The sequence below is a fragment of the Tasmannia lanceolata genome, unplaced genomic scaffold (assembly GCF_043159265.1).
Source record: "Tasmannia lanceolata isolate RefF3 unplaced genomic scaffold, GAP_Taslan_0.1 ptg000021l, whole genome shotgun sequence".
NCBI lineage: Eukaryota > Viridiplantae > Streptophyta > Magnoliopsida > Canellales > Winteraceae > Tasmannia > Tasmannia lanceolata.
Genome location: NW_027518698.1, coordinates 5,304,135 through 5,329,507, shown reverse-complemented (window position 1 = coordinate 5,329,507; position 25,373 = coordinate 5,304,135). Strand labels below are relative to the sequence as shown.

Sequence of the window (25,373 nt, the reverse complement as noted above, 5' to 3'; positions counted from 1 at the left end):
CTGGTCAAAGAGCCTCTGAATTTAATCGCTATTTGTCGTCCAAGGCCAGTGACTGGATGTGCCTGAAATGCCAATATAGAAATTTTGGCACTCGCAACGCCTGTAGAAAATGTCTCGATCTCAAAACCACATCGGCCCCAATCATGGTTTAGAGACCTAAAGCCGGCCCCTCCCAGGTTGAAACTCATTCTGACCCCTTGCCTGTGGAGGTTCCATTTAATGTGGTGGAGGAATGAAAGCAATATTTAAAGTGTTGCCTCATTGAGACTTCAAAATCTGCATCCTGGTTGTTGGAAGACGTCTGGGAATGGGCCAAAAATTGTTGGGGTTTGTCGGACCTGCAAAAGCCTTTCTCTATTAGTTCTGTCGATAACCTTTTCCGATTTCAGTCTAAATCCCAGGCGAATGCAATCCTCAAGCGTGGAGGTGACTTTTTTAGAGGATTTCTATCTTCCCTTCAACCTTGATTCCCAGCTTATAACATGAGAGCCAGAACTGTTAGGATTAGGTTCTATGGTATCCCTCTTCATGCTTGGTCATCGTCAACTGTGGAATACCTCGGGGGGGCATCTGGGTCAGGTGATTCAAACCCAGCTTTTTGGTAATCACTACCATTGCATTTTCTATGATATCCCTCTTCATGCTTGGTCATCGTCACGCCTGGAGTAGTTGTCTATATTGGTGAGTTTGGCGAGGGTGCCCCTCTGATACAATTCTTGAGGGACAAGTGCATAATAGTGTTAGTCTGGCGAGTTTGGTGGAAAAAATAGGATTTGGGTTGTAGGAGAATAGGGTGTAACCCCCTCAATCAGGAGTTGGGTTGCTTAATGATTTGGGATGCTGGTCGTCCTCCAAGATTTTAGATCCAATAGCTGAAGCTTGAGAGATTCGTTCTTTCGCGGTGGTTATCCAGTTTGAGTGCGCCAATCTAGCTGGTTCTCTTGAAATTGCTAATCCCTGAACCTTACACAGCCGAATGGTTCGAATTCTGAATTAGAATTTTGTGGCACTGATGGTTCATGAATCTCTATTTTGTAGAGTCTCAAATAGTACTCTTTTAGATAGGTTAAAATTTTGTGCAAACCAAAATGACAGATTAAAGAGATGAGGAAAGGAAAGAACAATGTATAAAGGAAAGGATACATATACAATAGAATATGTATAGGTACAAGGATATGGGTGTTACAATAGAGGAAAGGAGTAGTTGAGGCTTGTAACATTTTCTTTTTCTGCTTTTGAATTGGCTTCGGGTATACAAGTGCTAATTCACTTTAATATTTTGTAATTGCAGGCTAGGACCCCTGGTCCCGAATGCTATTTGAATATTAATGAAATCTGTCATCTTTCAAAAAAAAAAATATCAATAAGACGGGACTGGGCATACCCAGAACCAGATAAGGTAAACCTAACAGAACAAATTCACTACCAAAACATTAACTTTTTCCTTCACAATACCATTGCCGGTCTTACCTATGGGTTCCCAAAAAATTCCTAGGTCAGTCCTTTTTACAATCCAAATCCCACTCCTTTTGTTAGCACCAATATTAACAAGACACCAGAAATTCATAGAACCAGAAGCAAAAGCACCCAAAAAGGCTCCTTCTCCATTGATCCATGCAAGATCAAAGAAGACATAAAAACAGACTTCCTTAACCCGAGCATTTCTCCAATTCCTCAACAATGGATTTGATTTCGTCGAGGACCGATTCTTCTTCCAATACTTGGTCTCCTTCATTTAAAGTCTCTGAAGCCTCTTCTCTTAAAATCCTATCCTCCAGCTTTCGAATCCCAACCTCTTTCTTCGCTTCCCAGTCTAGCCTCCTTTCTTTTCTTTCGTCCATCATGAACTTGACAAATAAAGGGTGTTTATGCATGGGCTTATGAGATTCTTTCACATTGTAAGTCCCAGTTAAGTTAGAGAAGACTTCCCTCCTCCTATTGGCCTCTCTTTTAAAGAGAGTCCATTCCTTTTTAATGAATTCACCAATTCTCTCCCTGGGCATTGGAGAGGATTTTGATGCACCCTAAGTCTTAAAAGAAACTCCTCCCGAGCCGGCTTGTCTGAACGACGTTTCCTTTTCCTACTTGGACCTACCGAGGAAGATGAAGAGAAGGGAGAAGATTGTTTCTGATCGATTCTCCTAACTGTCTAAGAGAACCGGCAAGATGCTTCCAAGGTTCTTAAATCACAGAGGTAACCGCCAAGGAGGTTTAGAACCCAGGAATTAAAACTAATAACAGCCCCCATAACACACGTAGAACGAGGACACCAACCTGGGGTTGAACGCATTTATGATGCCTAAACCTTCCTGACCAAGGATTCTACCTTTTCGTCTTCCAGAGGCAATAAGACAAAATTCCTGAATTAATGTAAACATCGATAGAAGATCCCTAGCATGGACTCCGACATATTGCTAATCATCCCCTTAGATAACCCAAGGCACCATAAATGAACTACTATAAATAATGATGGCTTCAGCCCCTAAAGAGGGAATGCCTTACCTCCTTCTTGACCTTTACGATGATCACGATTTAATATATCGATTTTGAGATCCAGGTGGGTAGCGTACACGTCTAGCTTACTTTTTCGGTTCCCAAAAAACCAAAACCATCTAGAGTTCGTGAGAAACTACTGCAGATAGAGACCTCTAGGATTAGATATCCAAACACATAAGGGACCCACATATTTCCTTGGAGGATAGTTCGGCGGGAGCCCCTCCACTGCTTAATTTGCCAAGTGAAATTCCACTTAGCAACCCAAGAAGGGGGTGAATTGGGTGTCTTTTAAATTTTTTAAAGATTTTGAAAAACTATCTTGCTCTAGTTTTAGTTTGATTAAAGATAAGAAATAGTTTTAGAGTAAAGAGTTAAGCACTTACGAAAAGAGAGGAAGAGAAGAGACAATGAAACTTGACACAAGATTTTTATAGTGGTTCGGTCTTAAACCCAAGACCTACTCCACTCTTCTCAAGTTGATCTTTTGAGGAATCCACTAAGAATCTTCTTCTACGGAACTTAAATATGGCGTTGCTTCCGCCCAAGTACAATCCGAGCTTGAACGCTCCAAGGGACTTAACTACGGTGCCCCTTTCGCCAAATACAAAGAAGGAATGAAGGATGTAGCTCACTTGCCTCTTAGTAGACTGGTTACAATGTACAGAACACTCACTCTCACTTAAAAGAAAAGTACAAATCAATCTTAGAGTTTCACAAATATATTTCAAGATTTAGGCACAAAGAGAGGATATGAGAGTGATTAAGGATCTTTTATGATGCTAAGGTGTGTCTTATGATCCAAGAAAGTTGGGCAAGGTGTTAGAAGGTTTAAAGGAGCTCTAGACCTTCATTTATATAGAAGAGACTAAAATATGGCGGTTTGGAAGTCTCTGACGGCTAGTACAGAGGCATCCCACAGAGCTCCGTAGTGACCGTTGGTCACTTTTTAAATTTCCAACAAATAGCTCCACGGAGCTCCGTGAAGGTCCACAGAGTTCCGTCCACGGAGCTCTGTGGATACCAACTGAGTTCCGTGGAGGCCCCTGGAACAGCATTTCTTCCAATCTGTTGTTGATTTGTCTTTGGCCTCCGGAACTTGATTTTCTCAGTTAGTGATGCCATGTGGGTTCAATAATGTATGAACACCACCATGGTTATTCACATACACGTATAGTCCATTTTAGTGTGGTTTAAGTCCTCTTTTTATGCCATGAAATTGAAATACACATGATAAAACACCATACATTCTAAGTATACTTTGATCTCCAATTTGTTGGCACTTCAACGAGGCTTTGTTTCGGCTCGATCAACTCCTTTGATTCACGTGTGCCTAGCTTTAGTGTTTAGAGCGTTCACCTTCCTTGAGTTCACTTTATCCTTGCGATTTGATCTTGCATTTGGGGAGGATTGATCATGCCTTGATTTTGCTTTACCTTTGCTCTCTTCATATCTTTGAATTGTTTTGATCACTAAATGATTTACCCTTTGAGGCACAATCCTGAGATTACTTGTGCTTGGAACATGATCACTTAAACATCAAGAAGCATTAGTACAAATAATCATTACATGGCAAATTGAGTTTGTTAAACATCAAAACAAATGTTTAGGACTACTTATTGAACCCTTAGGCTAACACCAAGACAGAAAAAGGGGGACGGGATGGCAAGGCCAAAAAGGGAAACCAATTACGGGGTTTGAAATTTGAATTCAAACGAGAGGGGTCCACAAAATCACCTGACTTTTTGCCAGTTACCCTCCAGGTAGACAAATCCCGGAAACCACTCTCCTCCGGTAGAACCAATGGCGTCGACCCAGTACGATGGACGCTAGGACGATTCAAGGGTGGCAATTCTAGAGAATTCGGTGATGAAAAATTTTAAGATCTATGGGAGACCAAAGATTGTCCCTTGCAAAGTTCAATACCTATAGTAAAAACCTCATCCAAGACCCAGAGGAGGACAAATGAGGAGAATTTCCACCTAGGGGCGAGTATTTTAGCCGAGACAAAACTCATACACTCCCTATGTTCTCCCTCCATTCTTATCTCCAAATCCTGACCAAAGATGCTTCCCAAAGCTTCCACAGTTGACGTTGCCCATGCATAAAGGGGGATTCCATAAAAGTTGACCCAGGTTTCTTCAACTCCCTGAATGAAATCCCGAGACCATGCTGAAACGGAGAGTAATTGGTTGCCACATGCTTCCCTACCTTTAGCCAGGACTTGAGACGCTTGTTCGGCAAAAGAGGATCTCATCCTAAGCTGGCAAACAGGGGCATGTAAGGGAAAGAATGTTCCAAAAGCTTTTTGCCCACGACCATAGTTCGTCTAGAGACCTGCTTGGGACAGATCTTCTGCCGACCAAGCATGCTTTTAAGATATTCATTGGAGATGTCACTTCCTTCCCCGCTACCGATAAGGACGGAATCCCTTTTCCTCTCAAGAAGGAGATTTCTCTAGAATCCGACCATGATTCCCCCTCAGTGTTGTCGGTGGCCCAAGATTGGTTATACCCAAGAAAAAGGGGGTCCGATTTCTTTCTTTTCTTTTTTTTCTTTTTCGGCTGGGAACACAACCGGCAATTTGTGCGCCATTTAAAGTTATGATAGTGACAATAAGGACAAGTTCAATCTCCCGACCATCTTCCTGGGCTCACCTTGGGGAGCGGGGATGGATTATTTGGAGAACATTGTTTTTTCCCCTCCTATTTCTTCCTCCACACATAGTTCTTCGTCCACTCAGGACCCCTGAATCCTCCGCTCTTTTTCCACACCATCATCCCTCACCCCAAATCTAGTCTCCAACCTTTTTCTCCAACCTCGTCATCCCTCGCCCCAAATCCTCCGCTCTTTTTCCACCCCGTCGAGTTACGCTTTGATTCTTTCAAACACACTCTTACAATCTTGATCCCATTCAAAAGGAACATATCTTTCTTCATTGAGAACAGTTTACAATGCCTAGAAAGATCTGAAATAAATCTCATGATATAGGCTAACATTCCTTGTAGTCCCTTCAATTCTCGAAGATCTGAGGGGATGGCATCTCAAAGATGGCCATTATTTTCATTGGATCAATCTCAATTCCATGATGGCACACTATAAACCCAAAGAATTTAACTAAGGTTACTCCAAATATGCCTTTTAGAAGATTCATTTTCAATTAATGGATCCGAAGGTGTTCAAATATATGACGGAGATAAATGACATGGTTTTGCCGATCTTTTATTTTGACCACCAAATTGTCGACATAACATTCAACAACTTCATGAAGAATATCATCAAAATTAAGTGCCATTGCATGTTGGTACGTGGCTCCAGCATTTTTAAGGCCAAATGATATTACTTATTGAAAGGATTAATAAGAAACTAGATAAACTCACACGAGTGATCTCTAGAGAGATCATAATATAGTTCTATAGGAATGAGATCGGGAAGGATTTGTGATCTAGATAGCGATTGTGACCAAAGTATAGATGGAGATCATGGTGGATACCATGGATTTTGTGATGGCATGGAGATCAATGAGGATGAGGTCAAAGATCAAAATCAAGATCAAGATCGAGATTGACAATAGGAACAAGATTAATAGACCAAGATTGAGGGTAGCATTAAAGGCACAAAGAGAAGATGCAAACATTAGTTCCGGAAATAGCTGGCATAGTTGTTGCAGAAAGTGTTTGCTGAACAGAGAGAATGGTATAGCTGGCGTAGAGAGCCTTCAAGTGCCCCCGAATAATGGCATGGAGGAGAATGTCCTAAAATCTGGAATCAGTGGCCGGTTTCTAGAAATTAGCATCTCTGGTAATGAGATAGAGGATCAGAAGATGGTCCTTAGAATGTGCCCAATCTGTTGTATGAAAGGTTCTAAATGGAAGCTTGAGGAGGTCTGGGAATGGGCCAAAAAGTCATGGGAAATTCCTCAACTCCCAAAATCTTTTGTAATTAGTCCTCTGGAGGTTTTATTCATATTTGAATCGGAGAATCAAGCAAACTGGGTCCTACGTCGAGGAGGGGATGCTTTGGGGCATCACATCGCCTCCTTAAATACGTGGAATCCGGCTTTTCATACAGGTGTCAAGACTATTTGGATAAGATTTGATGATTTTCCATTTCATGCGTGGACTTCCTCGACATTTGAAGCGTTAGGTAGGGTTTTTGGTCAAGTTCTTCAAGTAAAAACTGTCAGGGAATCATGACCATTCTATGACCTTTGCTTCAGCTAAAGTTCTTACCTCAGATTGGAAACGCTCGTCTCCTTTCATTAGATTGAAGGTTGAAAATAAAAGTTATTCAATAGGTGTTATGGCCATGCCGGATGGAGGATCTATTAATGGTGAAAAGAACATTAATGATAGGTTCCATCAGGGAGTTGTAACCGACTCTGAGGTAGGGGATCAGTCCAACTCCGGTACCAGAGGAGATGGTCGTCTCCGGCGAGGAGAGAAAAGGAAAATCAGTCCTATCTCAAACGAAAGGAAAAGAACCGTTGGAAATCCCTCAATTCAAATTTGAATTGGGGTCCAATCGGGCTGAAACATCATTAGCTGGCATGTTAATGCCCCCAAAAGCTGGAGGAGAAGTAGGCCGACTAGCTGAATTGGAAAAACAAAAGGAATTAAATGCACACAAACGTGGCAAATCAGGAACGGATAACCAAAGAAGAGGGGAGTTTAAAAAGGATAAAAAGAATGACACAAACCCACCCCTAGTCCCGAAGAAAGTAAAGGATGTCAGAACCCTCGATCCTGTAAAAGATAAACTCAATAATGTTAGAGTTGGTGCCCTAAAACCCAGTATATTTCGCATATTAATCAATAAAAGTTTCTTTTCATGATAAATAAATGAGCACTAAAAGTTATAAATGTGTGATATGTTACTTGTTATTTACACGTATTTGTCCTTAGGTAGCAAAGTATGAAACTCATGCTCATGGATTCACAGATCCTAGGGAGCAACGAGATATGAGATTCCGGTTCTTTGCAGATCTTAGTAGTTTCTAGTTGGGGTTGAGGTTGGACACCTCCTGTATACAATTAGCAACTATCTTGCCTACATGCATGAGATGTGGAGAGACTTATCTCAATTACTTGGGTAGTGGACCCTAAGCAAGATAGAATGGGTATGACAATGAGATTGTATACTGAACAAGATCACATTAGAATAGCTTGTGGACAGGAGAACGTTGAGTTATTCTACCAGACAGGACCCTTTACATGTCCTTTGACCTGAGGGGTCAAATTGGTCGGTTGGCGAGTCTCTCATTTTTGTCTATCTAACCGTGATTCTCTTTGATCACCAGAGGGTAGTACTGGAGTGTTGGATAAACCTTCGAGGTCAATAATGATACCCGACAAGGAATTCTCTACCTATTTTATAGGATAATATCTAAGGTTTTGGTTAGAGCAGTAGGCTTAGAAAAATACCTGGCCAGGTGGATTTGATAAAGTGTTTATCAAAAGGATTTCACAAAATAAGTTTTGAAATGGTTTTAGCAAATGCATTTGCGGACGGGCACTGCATAACTGAGAGGTATACCATGAGTGAGCCCGGGGGCAATTGATGTCCACCCCCATAGGACTCAACTCGGTAGATGTGGACTTGGAGAAAGGACTTGCACGTTTGAAGTGACTAGGGGTATGATGATTTGACGGTTATCTTCAGGGTTACGTCTTGATGGAGACCACTGACTCAATGCGATTGTAGCATTAGCTACGGAGCAATAATCGCAGTGGGGCCCACTTTAGGTTCTGCAGGATCTTCCGTTAAATCCCTGGTACGATCCCACTCACTACTCGATTGACCTATTATAATCTAATGAATAGAGGTCCCGCATTTATTTGGTTGCTTACACGAATTAGTTTTGTGGCATTGGATGCATAGTGTATATGCACTATGGGATACATTGGGAATACCACAATGGTTAAGTATTAACCATAAGGGTATTTTGAGAATATCATAAATTATATTGGAGCTTTAATTCTATTGGATTGGATTGCATTAATTTAATTGGGAATTAAATATGATATGCAATGGGAATTTAAATTGGATAAGTGGACCCACATGGGACGAATTTCGGTGGGACCCATGGCTACACGCCCCATGTGCCATTATAAATTTGAAATTCAAATAATATTTAGAATATTATTGCTTGATTTGTTTTTCCAAATTAAAGCAACATATGTGATGAAATTGGAAAGAGAGAGAAAGAAAGAAAGAACAAATAAAATTGAAAACTTGGGAACCACATGGGGCAACCCAAGGGTTGCTTGGGCAGCAAGCAATCCCCTTGGAGACGTCCCATATGGGTTTCCATAAGTGGGGTTGCTTGCTTTCCCAATTGGTGCTTCCAATTGTGGCTAGTTTCCGTAGTTTTTGGGATTTCTCTAGAAACTTTGGATTGTGCATATGGAAATTGAAAACTTTATAAATACAAGACATATGGCTGGAGTTTTCTACAGCTCTTCCATAATTCCATGTGCGGAAATTGATAGAGACACCCCAAAGTCTCTCTTCTTCTTCTCCTTCAATTCCATCAACTAGTTTTGTCTTTTCTAGATCAAAGACAAACATCCAACCAAGCTCCATTGATTTAAATACATATTCTCATATTATAATCTGATTTAGATCAGATTATAAAGTGAACAAAGAGTTATACACAAGAACCTTTGAGCAACAAAAGGAATCCATTGATTCAACTTGCGGTTTCACGTCGATTAGATCGCCGGCGAATTTTCGAGGAGTAGATCAAGCAAACGAGTTCTTTTCTACATAAAGGTATTTATATTTGTGTTTATTAAATTACAATAAAATCAATTAATCCGTAGGAATCCTGAGTTAGAGCAAAAAATTTGTTACACGGTTTATTCTTCGGCAACGTGTAGCGATTTTGCTTGGGGTTTTACAACCAATCTAACAAATAAGGCTTTCTGGAAAATGAAATGGAGACCTTTTGTTAAGTGCCCTCCAGCTGGAAAACAGTTTCTAAGACAGAAAACGAAAGGATTTCGTAGGAAAAACGTCTCTAACATGCACGACGCGTATGGGTTCGTGGATAATTATTACAACCCCTCATTGCCAGTGGTCAGTAGGGACGGTCCTACTCTCTATGAGAAGAAGGTTGGAGGAAGACATCTTAACAGACGCAGAAGGATAAAAAAGGGTTCGTTTCCAACCTCCTTTCAATGATAGAAAGCTTTGATATGTCTGGGGATTCCTCTTCCTCAGAGGAAGGGGAGTCTTTGGAATTTAAGGGTAAAAGGAAATATGCCCGGGAGGAGGGACTGGGGGTTGGGGATAGCCAAATCCTCAAGAGAGTGGGTCATAATAGAAATAGGAAGCGCCAGGACTCGGCTCCAAAGGGGGAAGTGGCCCTCGAATATCTAAAACTTCAATGGAAGAAACTTCATGATGAGGCTAGAGGGTAGGAGAAGGAGATTGAAGAGCTTACTGGCAAGAAATCGTTGGAAGAAATTTGTACTCCGGTCTATGAATTACAATATTTTAAAAGCTATGGAGGAAGAAGAAAAAGCTCTAGATGAAGGATATAAAACAGGAGATAACCGGATGGAAGAGGCTATTGAAACTCCTTATTGTGAATATGTGCTTCCTCGAGATTCTCTGGACGCAAATCTCAGCGGTAAAATTAAGACATGCCTTTTTAGAGCCTTTTTAGAGCTGAGCAAGATTCTGAGGAGGTGGAAAAAGAGATCTCGGAGGAAGAGGATAAGGCGTTGTCAGACGAATTTGAGAATATGTCAAAGATAGGAAGTGCTTTGGGTATTGGGTTTGAAGAGAATGTAGAGATGACCAAGAAAATGTTCTATGATATTGAGAAGAGGGATGCGGGAGAAAAAAAAGGGAAGACACCGGGCTGACGTAGTAGAGAACTTAAGGCTCTTAGGAAATGCTAAGGGGTTCTTTGGATTATCAATAGTTTTTTTGGAGGTCTGTGGTGCTGTTAGAAGTTCCTGGATTTTGATTTGTTCGTCTGTTGGTTTCTGTGTTTAGGTTTTGTTGGTGACAGCTCTATGGGAGGTACATTAAGGGTACCTGATTTTGGAAGTTTTGGGGACTTGATAATTAGACTTGTTTTCTGGGTTTAGGTCTTCATTTGGAAAGTTGAAGGGGATGAACAGTAATGTTATCCGAGAGGTGCTTGAGGGACCTTAGTCCTTCACTGCTCGTGATTTCTCTTGCTCCTAGGCTGGTCAACCTACGGTTGAATCGCAGGTTTCAGGCTTTAAATTTCAGAACGAAAGGATAGTTGGTAATGAAAGTCTTGTGTGTTGCAAAGACTAGGCTGGTCAACCTACGGTTGTATCGCAGATTTCTCTTGCTCCTAGGCTGGTCAACCTACGGTTGTATCGCAGGTTTGGGGAGTTGTTGCAATCCCGAATTTTCTTTTGGAGGTGCAGTGTGGGGCTACAAACGGAAGTTTTAAAGATCTTATTGATGGTGTTTTTTCCTTTTTCTTTTCTTTTTGGCCATTGGACAATCCTCCTTTGGCAGTTCATGATGTCATGTAATGGGGTGGGACTACTTGTCCCCAAACTTTGTACATCTTGTTATTATGAATAGACATCAATTTTCAAACAAAAAAAAATAGAAGATGCAAACATTGACCTAAACTCAAGGATAAGTTCTTCCAGACCAAGAGGAGCAGATGCAACTCATGAGGCCCATCCATTGGAAAACTGATCCATGACAAACTAAGACGAGAAAGGGTCAAAAGAGAGTGCTAGGTGGATATTTAGTAAAATTCAAGATATGATTGCGGATGCTGTTAAGAAGGATACTAAAAATGTCATTACTAAATCAGTTATTCCTTTCTATTGAAATATATACCTGTCAGGCTTCAAACCAAAACTTGACAAAATTGATTTTGATGCACTAAAAGCAAGTTGAAGAGAAGATTTAAAAAACAGAACAGTTCTTCAGGCAAGGCAGTCATGGGCTGTTTTGAGATGAATACAGAGCTCGAGTGCAGATGAATTTTGTATGGCATCCTTAAAATTTTGTTGGAAGTAGTTAAATGTGACTTGATGGAATCTCCAAGGAAATTTTGTGAGATATATTGATTATATAGAGATCCTAACTTTATAAGAATCAAAATGCTATATCTCTAGCTCTTGTTCTAAGGAGGATGGGTTCAGGTAATCCAAAAACAATTCTATCACCAAGATTGAGGAAGGCCTTAGGTTCAATTGCATTTCAACTATGGGGGGCTTTTGGGCACAGAAATCAAATTTTAGAGTGTGTTAAACTGTTAATGGCACATGAATATATTGACTCCCACCATAATGCAAGAAAGAGAGGATAGTACGCAAGCCGCACGAAATATGATAATGAAATTGTTAATTGGGAATTCCTGGACTGCTAAAGAGCAGAATGGGATTTGATAGGTGACAAAGATGGATGAGGGAGTGTGTAGCTTTGGTGGTGCTCTCCATACCCAGAAATGAGTCTCCCAGAGGTTTCTTTAAAAGGCCAAGAGGGCTACCTCTTTCTCTAGTTCTCTTTATATTAATTGTGGAAACATTGGGTGTCGGTGATCAGAGAAGAGCGCGCGGGGGGGGGGGGGGGGGGGAAGAGGATTTAACGTTGATTCGAACTTTCAAACCATCTGCAATTTTTCAATGATAATCTCTTGTTTTTATAGCTTCGGTTGAGCAAGCTCATCTGAAGGCGTACTAAGCTGTTATGAGGCGGCCTTGGGGCAATTAATTTCTCCACATCGATTATTATGGGGATGAAATTGAAGAATGATGTAGCAATAGAGATAGCTAATGTTTTAAGGTTCCATTGGAATTAGATTACAATATTCCTATTTGAGCCTACATCTTTGCATTAGAAAATTTTATGAAGCTCTGTAAGGCGTCATTAGAGAAAGACATGAAAGGGAGCTCTTGTAATTGTGAAAAGCTTGACAATGATTATCTCTTGCTTTGCAAAGCTTTGGTTCAGCAATCTTTTCGTTTGAAGGAGGTGCTATGATGTTATGAGGCAGGGTGAAGATAATATGTCCACATTGGTGGTTATGGGAGTGAAAGTGGCGAATAGTGTGGAATTAGCGACGGGTAATGTTTTAATGTGTCATTTGGGAAAGCCTACAGTATCCCTATATGAGCCTACCCCTTCGTATTGGGAGACCCTCCAAACCTCTAAGAAACATAATTATAGGAAGATTTGAAAGCAAGCTCTCAACATGAAAGAGAAGGCTTCATTCTCGCAAAAGAATTTGTCTAATTAAATCAGAATTTTTTAATACTCCTTGTGCAGTTTATGCATGGCATTATGTATTGTTTAACAAACATCGAATTTCAAATCAATGTCATGTCTATTTATGTGTTTTCATCCAATACAAATCCTTGCTTCGAACGATACGATCTGATACGTATGGGTGAATCACATCTGTATCGAGCGGTGGAAAATGGCAAGCATTGAGCTTTTAAAACTGATTTTTCTCACTTCTCTTTTCTTCAATGTAATACATGGATGAGCATTATCAGTTACCAAATACATTGGGTACACCATTTTATTTTGGCTCAGTACCAAAACAATTGAAAGGTTTATAAAATGATTTTGGGACTTCTGTCACATAGCTTTGAGGGAAAAAAAGTAATCATCTAATTAACAAATCAAATTATTGGACCATCTACTTTGGGGATTCTTTTTTGAGATGAATGCTTACTCTTTCATTCAATATGGTTTGCAGTCCCTACTTAATAGTAGATCTATTTTGGTTGTGTTTGGCTAAATTTGTTCGTGAATATGCTAAATATAATATTTATTTTCTCTAATTTATGTTTTTAATTGATAAAGAACTACTTCAATTGTTCATCATGTCTAGGGCCATATCTAAGCATGGATGTAATTTTTAAAATAGTTTTGTTATCAATTATTCTAACTGTTAACTGTTTCAGTGAACCTTTGGTATCTCTTCTATGAGTATTAGAGGTGGACATATCAGCAAAAGAACTTCCTTTGGTAAGATAGGAAGGAAACAAAAGAAACAATCATTAATGGAGCCGTGTGGTTTACAAATATAAAGATGTTGGGTTGCAGATTTGAACAGTAAAAGAAAAGAATCGGGCTTTGTTCAGAAGTGATTGTGGAGGTTTGGGGAGGAGAGTGGTGCATTAAAGAATATTGTTATTGCCAAAATTATAGTGTTTGGCGGGACAGAAAATAAGGGGGTATCTAGACTAGTTGGTTTAGAGATTAGGAGGGTTGTTTGTGCGGAGAGTAAATGTTTTATTTTGGTATAAGGTTTATGGGAGTTGCACGTACGTGATAGGATTAGATTCTGATAGAAACTGCTATCAAGAAAAAATAACGTTAAAAGAATCAGGTAAAGGAATTTGTTTGGATTGGCTAGGTTCAAAGGTATTCCAATAGTAAATCTATACGATAAGGCCTGACATAGGGGAATTGTGGAAACCTTCCTAGCCCAAATAGTATTGGGCAATGATAAATCGACCCCCAAATATCATAAATCGACCCCCTATGTGTCTGTCTCTCTCCTCTGGGTTAGAGAGAGAAAAAGGAGAGAAAGACACATTGGGGGTTGATTTAAGATATATGGGGGTCGATTTATCAGTCCCCTATTAAGTACTCTAGTGAAGCAGTGGTTTTATCATTAACGCTAGGCATAAAAATCCCATAAATCAGTTTCTCTTTAGAGGCATTTACTTACTTGATGGAGTCTCTTTTAACATCACAAGTGGGATACCAAAGGAGAGATACTCAAATTAGTTTCAATGGTTGTGTCAAGGAACAATTCTGAAGCTGATTTGGCAGCAAGAGCAAGGCATGTTACATTATTTTGAGTCACCATTTTTTACTAATTGATATGTAACTTAGTTGTATAGCCTGTGCTTTCATTTTCTCCATATGACCAATTTAGATATGTCTCATGTGTTTCTTAAAATGTAGTTTAGGTTTTCTAGTACCAATTAAGGCTTTCCATTGTCGATCAAAGGAAAAAGGGGGTGCCAAAAGAGAGACTGAGAGAGGTTAAAGGGGATGACCCTACAGCTCGATTATATGATGCTTTATAGCTCAACCTTTCGATTGTCAATCCAATCCCATGTTACCTACCAAGAGAGAGAGGCTTCTAGACCATGTTGAAGATGAAATAAGAATTGAACCCGTTTGATATTCGTTATTGGATCATTCTTTAATTGGGAAACTTTCTAGTCATGATCATTAGAAGTTTAGAATAGTTAAACTCTTGACTGGCTTTTCCATCTCTCAGTGGCTAATCTATGTTTTGGGTGGATTCACCTTGTTCTGTAGATTTCCCTGTCTAGATTCCTCTATTTCATTACTCTCAATTCGTTGGGTAGTTTTTTCTTCATATTCGATCCAAATCAACTACTTTGTCATAGGCCTCCAAAAATATCAATTTGATTAATTAAGTTTGTTGGCTATGTAGCAAGGTTTGTGAGCATGCAATGAAGTCAACCCTTCCAAAAGAAAAAATTCAAAGAATTGAATGGAAATCTTAAAGAATTAATTGAAAAGGCTAACCCTTGTGTCCATTTAACGATAGAGTGAATAGGTGCACATGATAACTTAGCCATCACCTTTGCAAATAACATCAGGAGATGCAATGAAAAAAATTAAAAACCAAAAGGTAACATAGAAGTACTGTAGGGTAAAAAATCTAGGAAGCCAACTAACCTCATTGTAAGTAGTTCTACCCTTGCTTTCCACTTTCTCACAGACTAAGAAAACAAAAACATCATAGAAACATGCAGTCAGTTTTCAAAGACTCATCTTATTGAATTTTATGAAAACAATCAAGAAAATCCAGTCAATCCTTCCCAAAAAACAGAGAAAAGCCAGTGATTGCATGTTAAATACCCAAAAGAACCAAATGCCTAATGGAGCGTGACTCAAAATAAGGCACATACTGGAACATGGAAGGTACACTCTATTAAAACAATCCATAATCAATATGCTAGCATTCACCAATTTTTGGCCTAAAATTTTCAAGGAAGTACCATCTCCTCAGACCCACATTTAGTAAAAGGAAAATAAAAAAGAAACAATACAAGTCATCAATAGGGATTTGTTTTGTCAACATCACCTTTCATGCTAAATTGGCGAAGTCCCCGACCACCTTTATCACCACCTACAGCCCGTGCAGCCCTTTTTTTCTTCTTACCACTATTTATAAACCAACACTTGGTTAGCAACAAAAAAAACCATGAATCTCATTAAAACAAAGCAATTGACAGCTTTATGATCAAGCTAAGTATGATATTCTCTCAAGGATATATGATGCAAGTAAAGTTTATAAACAAGCCCATATACCAGTAAACATTATTCAGCAAAGAAGAGGTGCAGTCAAAACCCAAAAATTAGGCCTTATAGAGACTAAATGGTAATGCTAATTTGTGGTCCCTACTAGGCTTGTCCCGCAAAAAATCCATAGGCTGAGCCTTTACTATTTATGATGATTTATTTAGTATTTTATTTAATTTTAGCGAACGTTTAGGTAGCATAAGTAGTATTTTTGGGTTAGAACTTGGAATCTTTCTAATAAAAAGTTTCTAAGATTTGAAGTAGGACTTTATGGATCCTATTCAGGAATTTACAATGGGTTTAGAATTTAGGACATTTCAGAAATTGTCTAATAAATATTAGAAAATAGGTATTTCTATGCAGCATGAAACAATACACTTTCTTTCTTGTGACCTATTTCAATTAGAGAATAGGTGTCACGCCCCCAAACCGAGTTCCGGTCTAGTCACATAATAGCGCCACATATCCATCAAATCACGAATATGTAAGGCATTCAAAAGAACCATGCAATAAAACTGAGCAACTAAAATATATCAGAGTGATAATGCGGAAACTAAATCTCTTGCCCAACGGGCTACATCAAATTAATTAATTAAATCAACTGAAGTTTATTCCTACTTCTACTGTTTCAATAATTGAATGACTAAAATAAATCAACTCTTAAATCTGCACCCTTGATCACTCCCAGAAGCCCGCATATCAAAATATCCTACTGCTCGCCATCTGTTACATAGAATACAAAGAGTGAGCTAAAGCTCAATGAGATAGGCAAGTTCTATACTAACAATTCAATATCATGAATATCATTAAGAATTCAAATAAAGAGTTAAACCGGTATTCCATGTAACACTTTATATTGGCATAGCAACTAGCTAGCAAAACTAGCACAAACATGCAATAAACATGACTGTAATTTGTTGTCTGGTGTGGTGAGACTAGTACCACTAGATTACGTAGTCAAGGGAACCAATCCACTAACCCGTGGGAAGCCGAATCCCCACTAATCTCGTAGAGGATTTCACCCTCGAAGGTACTGCGTAGAGCAAGAACTGCGGCTAGAACTGTGACCTCCTTTAATCGTCTAGAAAAGCCTCACACACTTATCAATCCCAACGGACTTAAACTTTGTCTCAAAAGACTATACTATAGCATCTCACTCGACTATAAAGTCTAACTTGCATATAACATGCAAATTGTAATTCCGTACTCGAAAACATACAATTTTATTGATCAATCTCTATGTGTACACTAACACATCTGTAACTATCTCAATAAACGAAATACATGCACAACTACCATAATGAATCATCTAGAAGATGAAATAGCAATGAATAGAACAAGTCTACTTACCTGTGGTACTCGTTTGAATTCACCTCCCACGAACAAGATTCCTTTAAATCTACTTCAAAGTATCACCTACAATCCATATTTTCCATAGGTCCATACATCAATAACCAAGTCCTTCGGGGAGAATCTAGCACTCAAAAACTGCCCATGAAAACATTCCCGAAATTTGCCCCGATAGCGCGTTCGGGCGTCTGAAGGCCCCTTCGGACGTCTGAATCACTCCTTCGGGCATCTCTAGGATTTTTGTGCTCTCTAGTATCTCTCGGGTGTGCGTCTTCAGGTGTCCGATGACCCCTTCGGACGTCCATTTCGAGCGTCCGAGTATCGCGAGTTGGGTTTTTTCCAAAATCCACAAGATTGTTGTTTTTTGTTGGTTTTCACCTGAAAACCCTTCTTTTACCTCCTTTTTTGTGCATTAACAATCTTAATATCCTTTCTTTTAATTTTCTTATTAGATTAGGGCGTCAAACGGGAAAAGAAAGCGGAAATCTTCGGAGAAGCTAATCTCCCTTACGCTAATCCATGGTTCTGCACTCGAAGAACACAAGATTTACACTGTGTGTTCTATATTTGTTGTTTTTGCTCCAACAAACCTTAGAGACAACCTTTAATTTTCATCTCAAGAGATTTTGAATCTCTGTAGAGAATAGAATAGTCACCATTAAATTTTATCTAAACTACATACCTCTTTGGAGATGAAATCTTCCAAATCTCCACATGTTCTCCTCTCCCCAAGAACTCCACACATTCTCCTCTTTAGGGTTAAAAGTTATGAGATTCGTGGAATTAATGTGTATTTGTAGTCTCTTGTTAAGAGTCCTAAATAAGTAGGTTTTGGAAGCCCTAATCTAGTCCAACTAGGAAACTTTTTGTTTTGAACGCGGACACTAGGAAACTTATTAATCCCTATTTATTATGAACTAAAATACCTTTTAATTATTTTTAATTTTGGGACTAAAATACCCCTCCAAAAACATTCGTGCATTTTTGGGGTATTTAATCCTCCCCTCCTTACAGAAATTTCGTCCGCAAAATTTAGTAAACTAACTGCATACCTGTGAATAAATGTGAATACTTATCTCGCATTTCCTCCTCCAATTCCCACGTCCTCTCTTTGTGAATGGTTACTCCACTTGACCTTGACGTGGGGAATTGTCCAGCGCATCAAGACTTGATCCTTCCATCTACAATCCTTTCTGGTCTTTCATCATAGGTCAGATCTTCCCTAAGCCAAAGCGGGGCTTCTTGAATAACGTGACTCAGGTCTAGGACATATTTCCGAAGCATAGAGATGTGGATTACATTATGTACGCCCTCCAATGATGATGGTAAAGCGAGTCGGTAAGCTACCGCTCCAATCCTTTCTAGAATCTCAAATGGCCCCACAAATTTAGGACTCAACTTCCCTCAGATCCCAAACCTCATAATCCCCTTGGTAGGAGAGATCTTCGAAAACACATGTTCATCAGGCTGAAACTCTAAATCTCGCCTCCTGGTATAAGCATAACTTTTCTCTTGGCTTTGAGCTGTTTTAAGCCTCTCTCTGATTAACCGAATCTTCTTCTCTGCCTGTTGAACCAGTTCCGGACCCAATATTATGCTTTCGCCCACGTCATCTCAACAAATGCGAGACCGACATTTCCTTCCATACAATGCTTCAAATGGTACCATCTGAATACTGGCCTGGTAACTGTTATTGTAGGAAAACTCAATCAATGGTAATTATTTATCCCAATTACCATTGAAATCTAAAGCACAAGCCCTCTACATATCCTCGAGGGTCTGAATAGTTCTTTCTGACTATCCGTCTGCGGATGGTATGTGTAAGCTTTGCCAAAACTGTGACACAAATTTGGGGTATGTGTCTGATACGATTGACAGTGGAACTTCGTGTAACTTCACGATCTCGTCGATATACCACTCTACCCTCAGCTCTAGAGGAGTAACTCCTACTCTATCGGCCAGGAAATGGGCTGACATTGTCAACCTGTCGACAATTACCCAAATTGCAACATTCGTCTACAGAGTTCGAGGTAGTCCTGTCATGAAGTCCATCATGATACACTCCCATTTCCATTCGGGAATAGGGAAAGGTTCTAACTTTTCTGTCGGCCTTTGGTGTTCAGCTTTCACCTGCTGGCATACTAGGCACTGTGCCACCTCCTGCTGTATATTATTCCACCGGAAATTTTCCTTCAAATATCTGTACCTCTTGGTACCACCAGGATGAATCGAATATCATGAATTGTGAATCTCTAGATTTCTCTCTTTAAATCTGCATTGTTTGGCATGCATAACCTATTGCCAAATCTCAATGACCCGTCCCTATGGACACTTTGAAATCTGTCTATGCTCCAAACTCTACTACTGCTCACATTTTTCTAAAGTTGTTCATCAACTGTCTGGCTAGACTCAATCCTTTCTAGCAAGGTCAGCTGAACTCGCAAGTTCGCCAACTGGGCCCGTGGCTCAAATTGCATCACTATAATCTTCAGCTTCCTTATATCATCTAAGATGTCTCTTATTTGTGATCAAAGCTGACCCTTGTGATTTTCTACTTAAGGCGTCGGCGACTACATTTGCCTTCCCTGGGTGATAACTAATCGTCAGATCATAATCTTTCAATAACTCTATCCATCTTCTTTAGCGCATGTTTATCTCTTTCTGAGTAAAACTGTATTTCAGACTCTTGTGATCAGTAGACACTTCACATTGCTCTCCATAGAGATAATGTCTCCAAATTTTGGGTGCAAACACAACTACTGCCAACTCCAAGTCATAAGTGGGATAGTTTTGCTCATATGGTCTTAATTGTCTGGATGAATAGGCCACAACTCGACCATGCTGCATCAATACACACCCGAAGCCACTACTGGATGCATCACTGTACACGACAAAACCACCACTCCCCGACGGTAAGGTGAGAACCGGAGCTGACACAAGTCGATCCTTCATTTCCTGAAAACTATGCTCACACTTCTCTGTCCACACAAATTTGGCACCTATGGGAGTCAACTGTGTCAGTGGAACTGCAATGCTCGAAAATCCCTCAACAAACTTTAGTGACCAGCTAATCCTAAGAAACTTCGTCCTTCTGATACGTCGGCTGACTCCATTCCACCATTGCCTGAATTTTCTGAGGGTCTACGGATACACCGTTTTTAGAAATCACATGCCCAAGGAAAGCTACTTTTTCGAACCAAAACTCGCATTTATTTAATTTTGCATACAACTCCTGTTCCCTAGGGGTTTGTAGGACGGTTCTCAAGTGCTTTTAATGCTCTTCCTTTCCCCTAGAGTATATCAAAATATCGTCAATGAACACAACGACAAACTCATCCTGATGAGGTTTGAAAACTCTATTCAATAAATCTATAAAAATTGTTGGTGCGTTCGTCAAACCGAGTGGCAATACTAGAAACTCATAGTGGCCATAACGGATTCGGAATGCGATCTTTGGCACATCCTCAGCCTTAATCTTCGATTGGTGATATCCCAATCGAAGATCAATCTTCGAAAACACTTGTGCCCCTTGAAGCTGATCAAACAGGTCATCAATCCTAGGTAAAGGGTATTTGTCTTTAACAGTCACCTTGTTCAACTCTTTGTAATCAATGCAAAGTCGCATGCTACCATCCTTCTTTTTCACAAATAAAACTAGTGCTCCCCAAGGTGACACGCTAGGCTTGAGAAACCCTTTATCCAGCAACTCTTACAACATTACGCTAAGCTCTTTTAATTTTGTTGGAGCCATTCGATAGGGAGCCTATGAGATAGGTCCCGTGCCAGGCACTAGGTCAATAGTGAACTCTATCTCCTTATCTGGTGGCAACCCAAGCAAATCCTCCGGAGAGACATCCGAATATTATTTCACAATAGGAATGTCCTCCAACTTCGGATCTCCTTGACTGATATCTCCAACAGAGGCCAAAAATCCTTGACATCGATTCCTCAATAGTCGTCTGGCCAGCCAGCATAGCAGATATGACTCGAAGAGGTACAACTCTCATACTATCTCTAAAAATAAACTCTGTCTGGTTTGGAACACAAAACTTTATCTTCTGATGACAGTCTAGGTTAGCATGATTTGCTGCCAACCAATTCATTCCTAGGTTGACATCAAAGTCCTTCATCTCTAGGATCACCAAATCTACGGGTATCTTCCTACCCTCAATCTCAACTGTGTAAGACCTACAGACATTGTCTGTCATTATAGAATCTCCCGCTAGAGTGTCCACTACTAGTTCCATTTCCATAGGTTCGTATTTCAGTTTGTTCTTCCTAACGAAACTAGTAGATATGAAAGAATGGGATGCGCCCAAATCAAACAAAACATGTGCATATGCATCAGAAATCAACAAGGTACATGTGACAGGTAAACCCTCATAACTACCAATCCTATGATGCATGCAATCAAAATAAAATAACTATATGCAACAAGCCTGTCACCACCACATTAGAGGTCTGAGCATCCTGCTCATTGATGTTATATGCTTTTGCCTGCACTCGAGGACTCTGGTTCACAGGTCGGTTCTGGTTCACTCGTGCTGGCAATGGAGGTACCATTTGGCTTGGTCCTTGAGCCTGATCTTCCTTCTTCTGAGGACAATCGGCTTTCCTGTGGCCGAGTTGCCCACAGACTAAGCAAGCGGAGGAAACATGATGAGACGGGATATATTGCTGCAGGAAAGCTGAATATCCCATTGATGTTTTGATGATCAACAAACCTAAATTGATGGTAGTTGGCTAATGGCTTCTCTAGTGTCGTGTTCAAGAAAGGATATATCAATGTCAACACTTGAAGCAAGAAGAACAAGGGCTCATCTTAGAGAAAGTCAAGACTTGGTGGTCCTCCTAGAACTCTTAAAGTCCATCAAAGAATCAAGGGAACCACAAGCGCAAGAACAAGATTGAAGACTATTTCAAGACAAGGAACGGCTCATGCGCTCAAGTAGATTGAAGTTCGAGAAGACTCAAGGTCCTTATGTTTTAGAATGCATTAGAGTCCTCTTGACAGTTAGTATTTGCATGATTTAGTGTTTTCAAAACTCCTTGAAAAACATTTTGATAAATCCCAAAATGGTTTTGAAAACATAAGCCTAAAGCCCAAAGACCATGGCCCAATGTCCTATGAACAAAACTTTCAAAAACAAGATTTCAAAGCAGGGACGGTCGACCGGGCTATCCCGAGCGACCGCGGGATGATTGTTGGAATCCCAGCATTCACCCAACAAAGGCGGGCCGGTCGACCGAGGCCTACCCGATCAACCACGGATAGGCTTTTGGAAATCCAGAAGTCATCCAGGAATGTCTTGGCGGGCGACCGCTCATAGTTTTTGAGCAAAATATTTAATAGGACAGAAAGCCCCCGGCTAGCGACCGTGGCTACCCTAGTCGACCGCGGCGATTTGAATTTTGAAAATTAAAAAGAGCGCAAAATAAGGGCGGACGACCGCCATACCCCGGTCTGGAAAACTAGCCGTTGGGGCTTGCGCGACTTACTTTTCTTTGACCCGTTTATTACGATTTTGCCCCCAAACAGTCTTAAACTTGCTAGGGCTATATATACCTCATAAAATACCTTCATTACAACCTTTTGAAACATCATTTATCAAACCCTAGAGCCTTAAATCTCAAAAACTCAAAAGGATTCTTCATCAACCTCTTGAGCATTTATTTTTTGCATTTACTAATTGTCAAGAGGTTCTCCAAAAGCATTTAGTTTCAATCATTTGGAGAGTTATTGAGCTTTGAGAGTTGTATTTGCCTTTCAGAGGCTTGAGAGCTTTGTTCTTTTCTTCCTTATCATTATTGTATTGCAAAGAGGAGTTTCTTCCTTCAAGGGGGTGTGCAACGAAGGAGAACGTCCTCGGAGGCGGGTTGTACAAAAAGGGTTTATTCCCTTTGGAGGTGGTGTTGTTTGTAACGCTTGGAGAGACGGCGTAATGAAGTCTCACAATAGTGGAGAAAATCCCAAGAAAAGACCAAGTACTTGGATAGTGGAGTAGGTCAAGTTGTGACCGAACCACTATACATTGTTATGTAGTCTCCTTACTCTCTCTCTCCTCTATCATGGTGTATTGGTAATCTCTTCCTTTACTTGAATACATTTTGAACAAGGGTTAGAACTAATTAGATTAATTTTACATTTACTTGTAGTTTAAAAGAAAATTTTTAAAACACCCAATTCACCCCCCTCTTGTGTTGCCCTTTGGGATTTCACTTGGTATCAGAGCAATAGGCTCTTATAGAGATTTTTGATCCAAAAATCTACAAGAGAAAGATCCATGGCAACTAATAGCCCCTCTACATCCAACCACTTTCCGGTAGCGCTCCCTCCGGGTATGCCGAAGGTCAAGCTTCAAATAGACCCCCATATTTTAATGGACTAAACTATGAATATTGGAAAATTAGAATGTCTTTTTATTTTAAATCCATAGATTTGGAAATGTGGGAACTAATTGAAGAAGGGTATGTTGAACCTACCACGGAAAGGAAGTCTTGGAGTGCCGCGGATAAAAAGAAGGCTACATTTGATGCTAAGGGAGTGCAAGGTTTTAAATCTCGGTTTCGGTTTCGGTTTCGGTACGAAATTTCGGACGAAATCTTGTAAAAATTTCACGAAAACGTTTCACCGAAATTTCCGAAATTTCGGATGAAATTTTGTACTTCACCGAAACGTTTCACCTAAATTTCCGAAATTTCACCGAAATTTTCGAAACGTTTCGGCGAAGTTTGGTACTTTTCCGACTCACTGTGAATTTCGTTTCGTTTTTCACCGAAACCGAAATATTTCGGCTGAAACGAAACGTTTCGGCCGAAATTTAAAACCATGAGGGAGTAACACAACTCTTTTGTGCACTATCTCCCGAGGAATTTAATAGTCTCAAACTGCAAGACGGCAAGAGACATATAGACCACTCTTGAGACAACCCATGAAGGGACAACTGAAGTTAAAAAATCAAAAGTTAATATGTTGATTAGTGACTTTGAAACTTTTGAAATGCATGAAAGTGAATCTATCTCCGATATGTTCACTAGGTTTACTAACATTATTAATGAGTTGAATGCATTAGGAAAGACTAATACAAACTATGAGTTGGTCTAAAGAATTCTTAGATGCTTCCCGAACACATGGGATCCAATGATCACTGCAATTGAACAATCAAAGGACTTGGATACCCTACAACTAGATGACCTCATGGGAAACCTCATCACCCATAAGATGAAAATAAAGAAGAGGGAAAGCAAAAAGAAAAACCAAGAAGGAAGAATCAAGGAAGAAGGAAGTAGCCTTCAAGGCTAAGGTGGACAGTGATGAAGAAGACGGTGACAGAGAGCTAAGTATTGAAAACTTAACTACAGAGATGGCTCTCCTCACCAAAAGGATTAGCAAATTTGGGAGATTTAATCGAAAGAATAGAAGTGCTAGAAGGAGCAAATCCCCAAAAAGAGACAAAGATAGAAGAAGAAGAAGAAACAAAGATGATGATCCCGTCCGATGCTACGAATGTGGTAAAGAAGTATACATTCGTCCCAAATGCCCATTGCTAAAGAATGACAAGGATAGAAGATGAGGAAGAGATGACAAGAAGAAAAAGAGCTTTAGCGCAAATTGGGATGGCTTGAGTGACTCATCTGAGAGCAACTCAAGTGCAGATGAGAAATCAAACTTTGTTTGTTACATGGCAAGCGATCCCTCAAAACTCAATGTAAGTCAAATTTTAGATTCATTTCTTCAAAATAGTGATAGTGATAGTGATAGTAGTAGTGGTAGTGAAAACGATGATGAAAATGAAAAACCTACCATGGAAGAATTAATAACATGTCAAGAAGTTAAGGAAGCATTACTTCTTGAAGTTTCCAAAAGTCAAAATTTGAAAGTCTCTTGAAAAGATAACTAAGGACTTTGGGAACTTGAAGAGTGAACTTGATGAGAAATCTTCCTTAAATGATAAACTTGTAATGGAAAACACTCTACTAAGTGGAAAATATGAAAATTTTAGTTATAAATTTGACCACTTAAAAGAGGAAAATGATAAACTTTATGTTAATATTGAAAAACTATGTATTGAGAACAAAAGATTAAATGTTAATTATGATAAACTTGTACCCAGGCATTCATGTGGAAAGAACAAACTTGATGAGATCTTAGAGAGCAAGATTTCTATTGGAGAACGTAGTCTTGGTTACCAAGATTCCCATAAGAAGGTTGCTCACAA

The 25,373-nt window shown here is 39.7% G+C and overlaps 1 protein-coding gene across 4 annotated transcripts in view; it reads right to left on the bottom strand.

Annotated features, from left to right (window-relative positions):
- LOC143855435 (transcription factor-like protein DPB) overlaps positions 1-25,373 on the bottom strand; it is a 79,483-nt gene that overhangs the window by 33,610 nt on the left and 20,500 nt on the right. For 2 of the 4 annotated variants that reach the window (XM_077365555.1, XM_077365556.1), the window contains exons 3-5: positions 16,477-16,527; positions 15,587-15,666; positions 15,178-15,221 (exon numbers count right to left, since the gene is read on the bottom strand). In XM_077365555.1, coding sequence (XP_077221670.1) covers positions 15,178-15,221; positions 15,587-15,666; positions 16,477-16,527 — 175 coding nt within the window. The remainder of the gene's footprint in view (positions 1-15,177; positions 15,222-15,586; positions 15,667-16,476; positions 16,528-25,373) is intronic. The other 2 variants (XM_077365557.1, XM_077365558.1) reach the window with 1 other exon arrangement.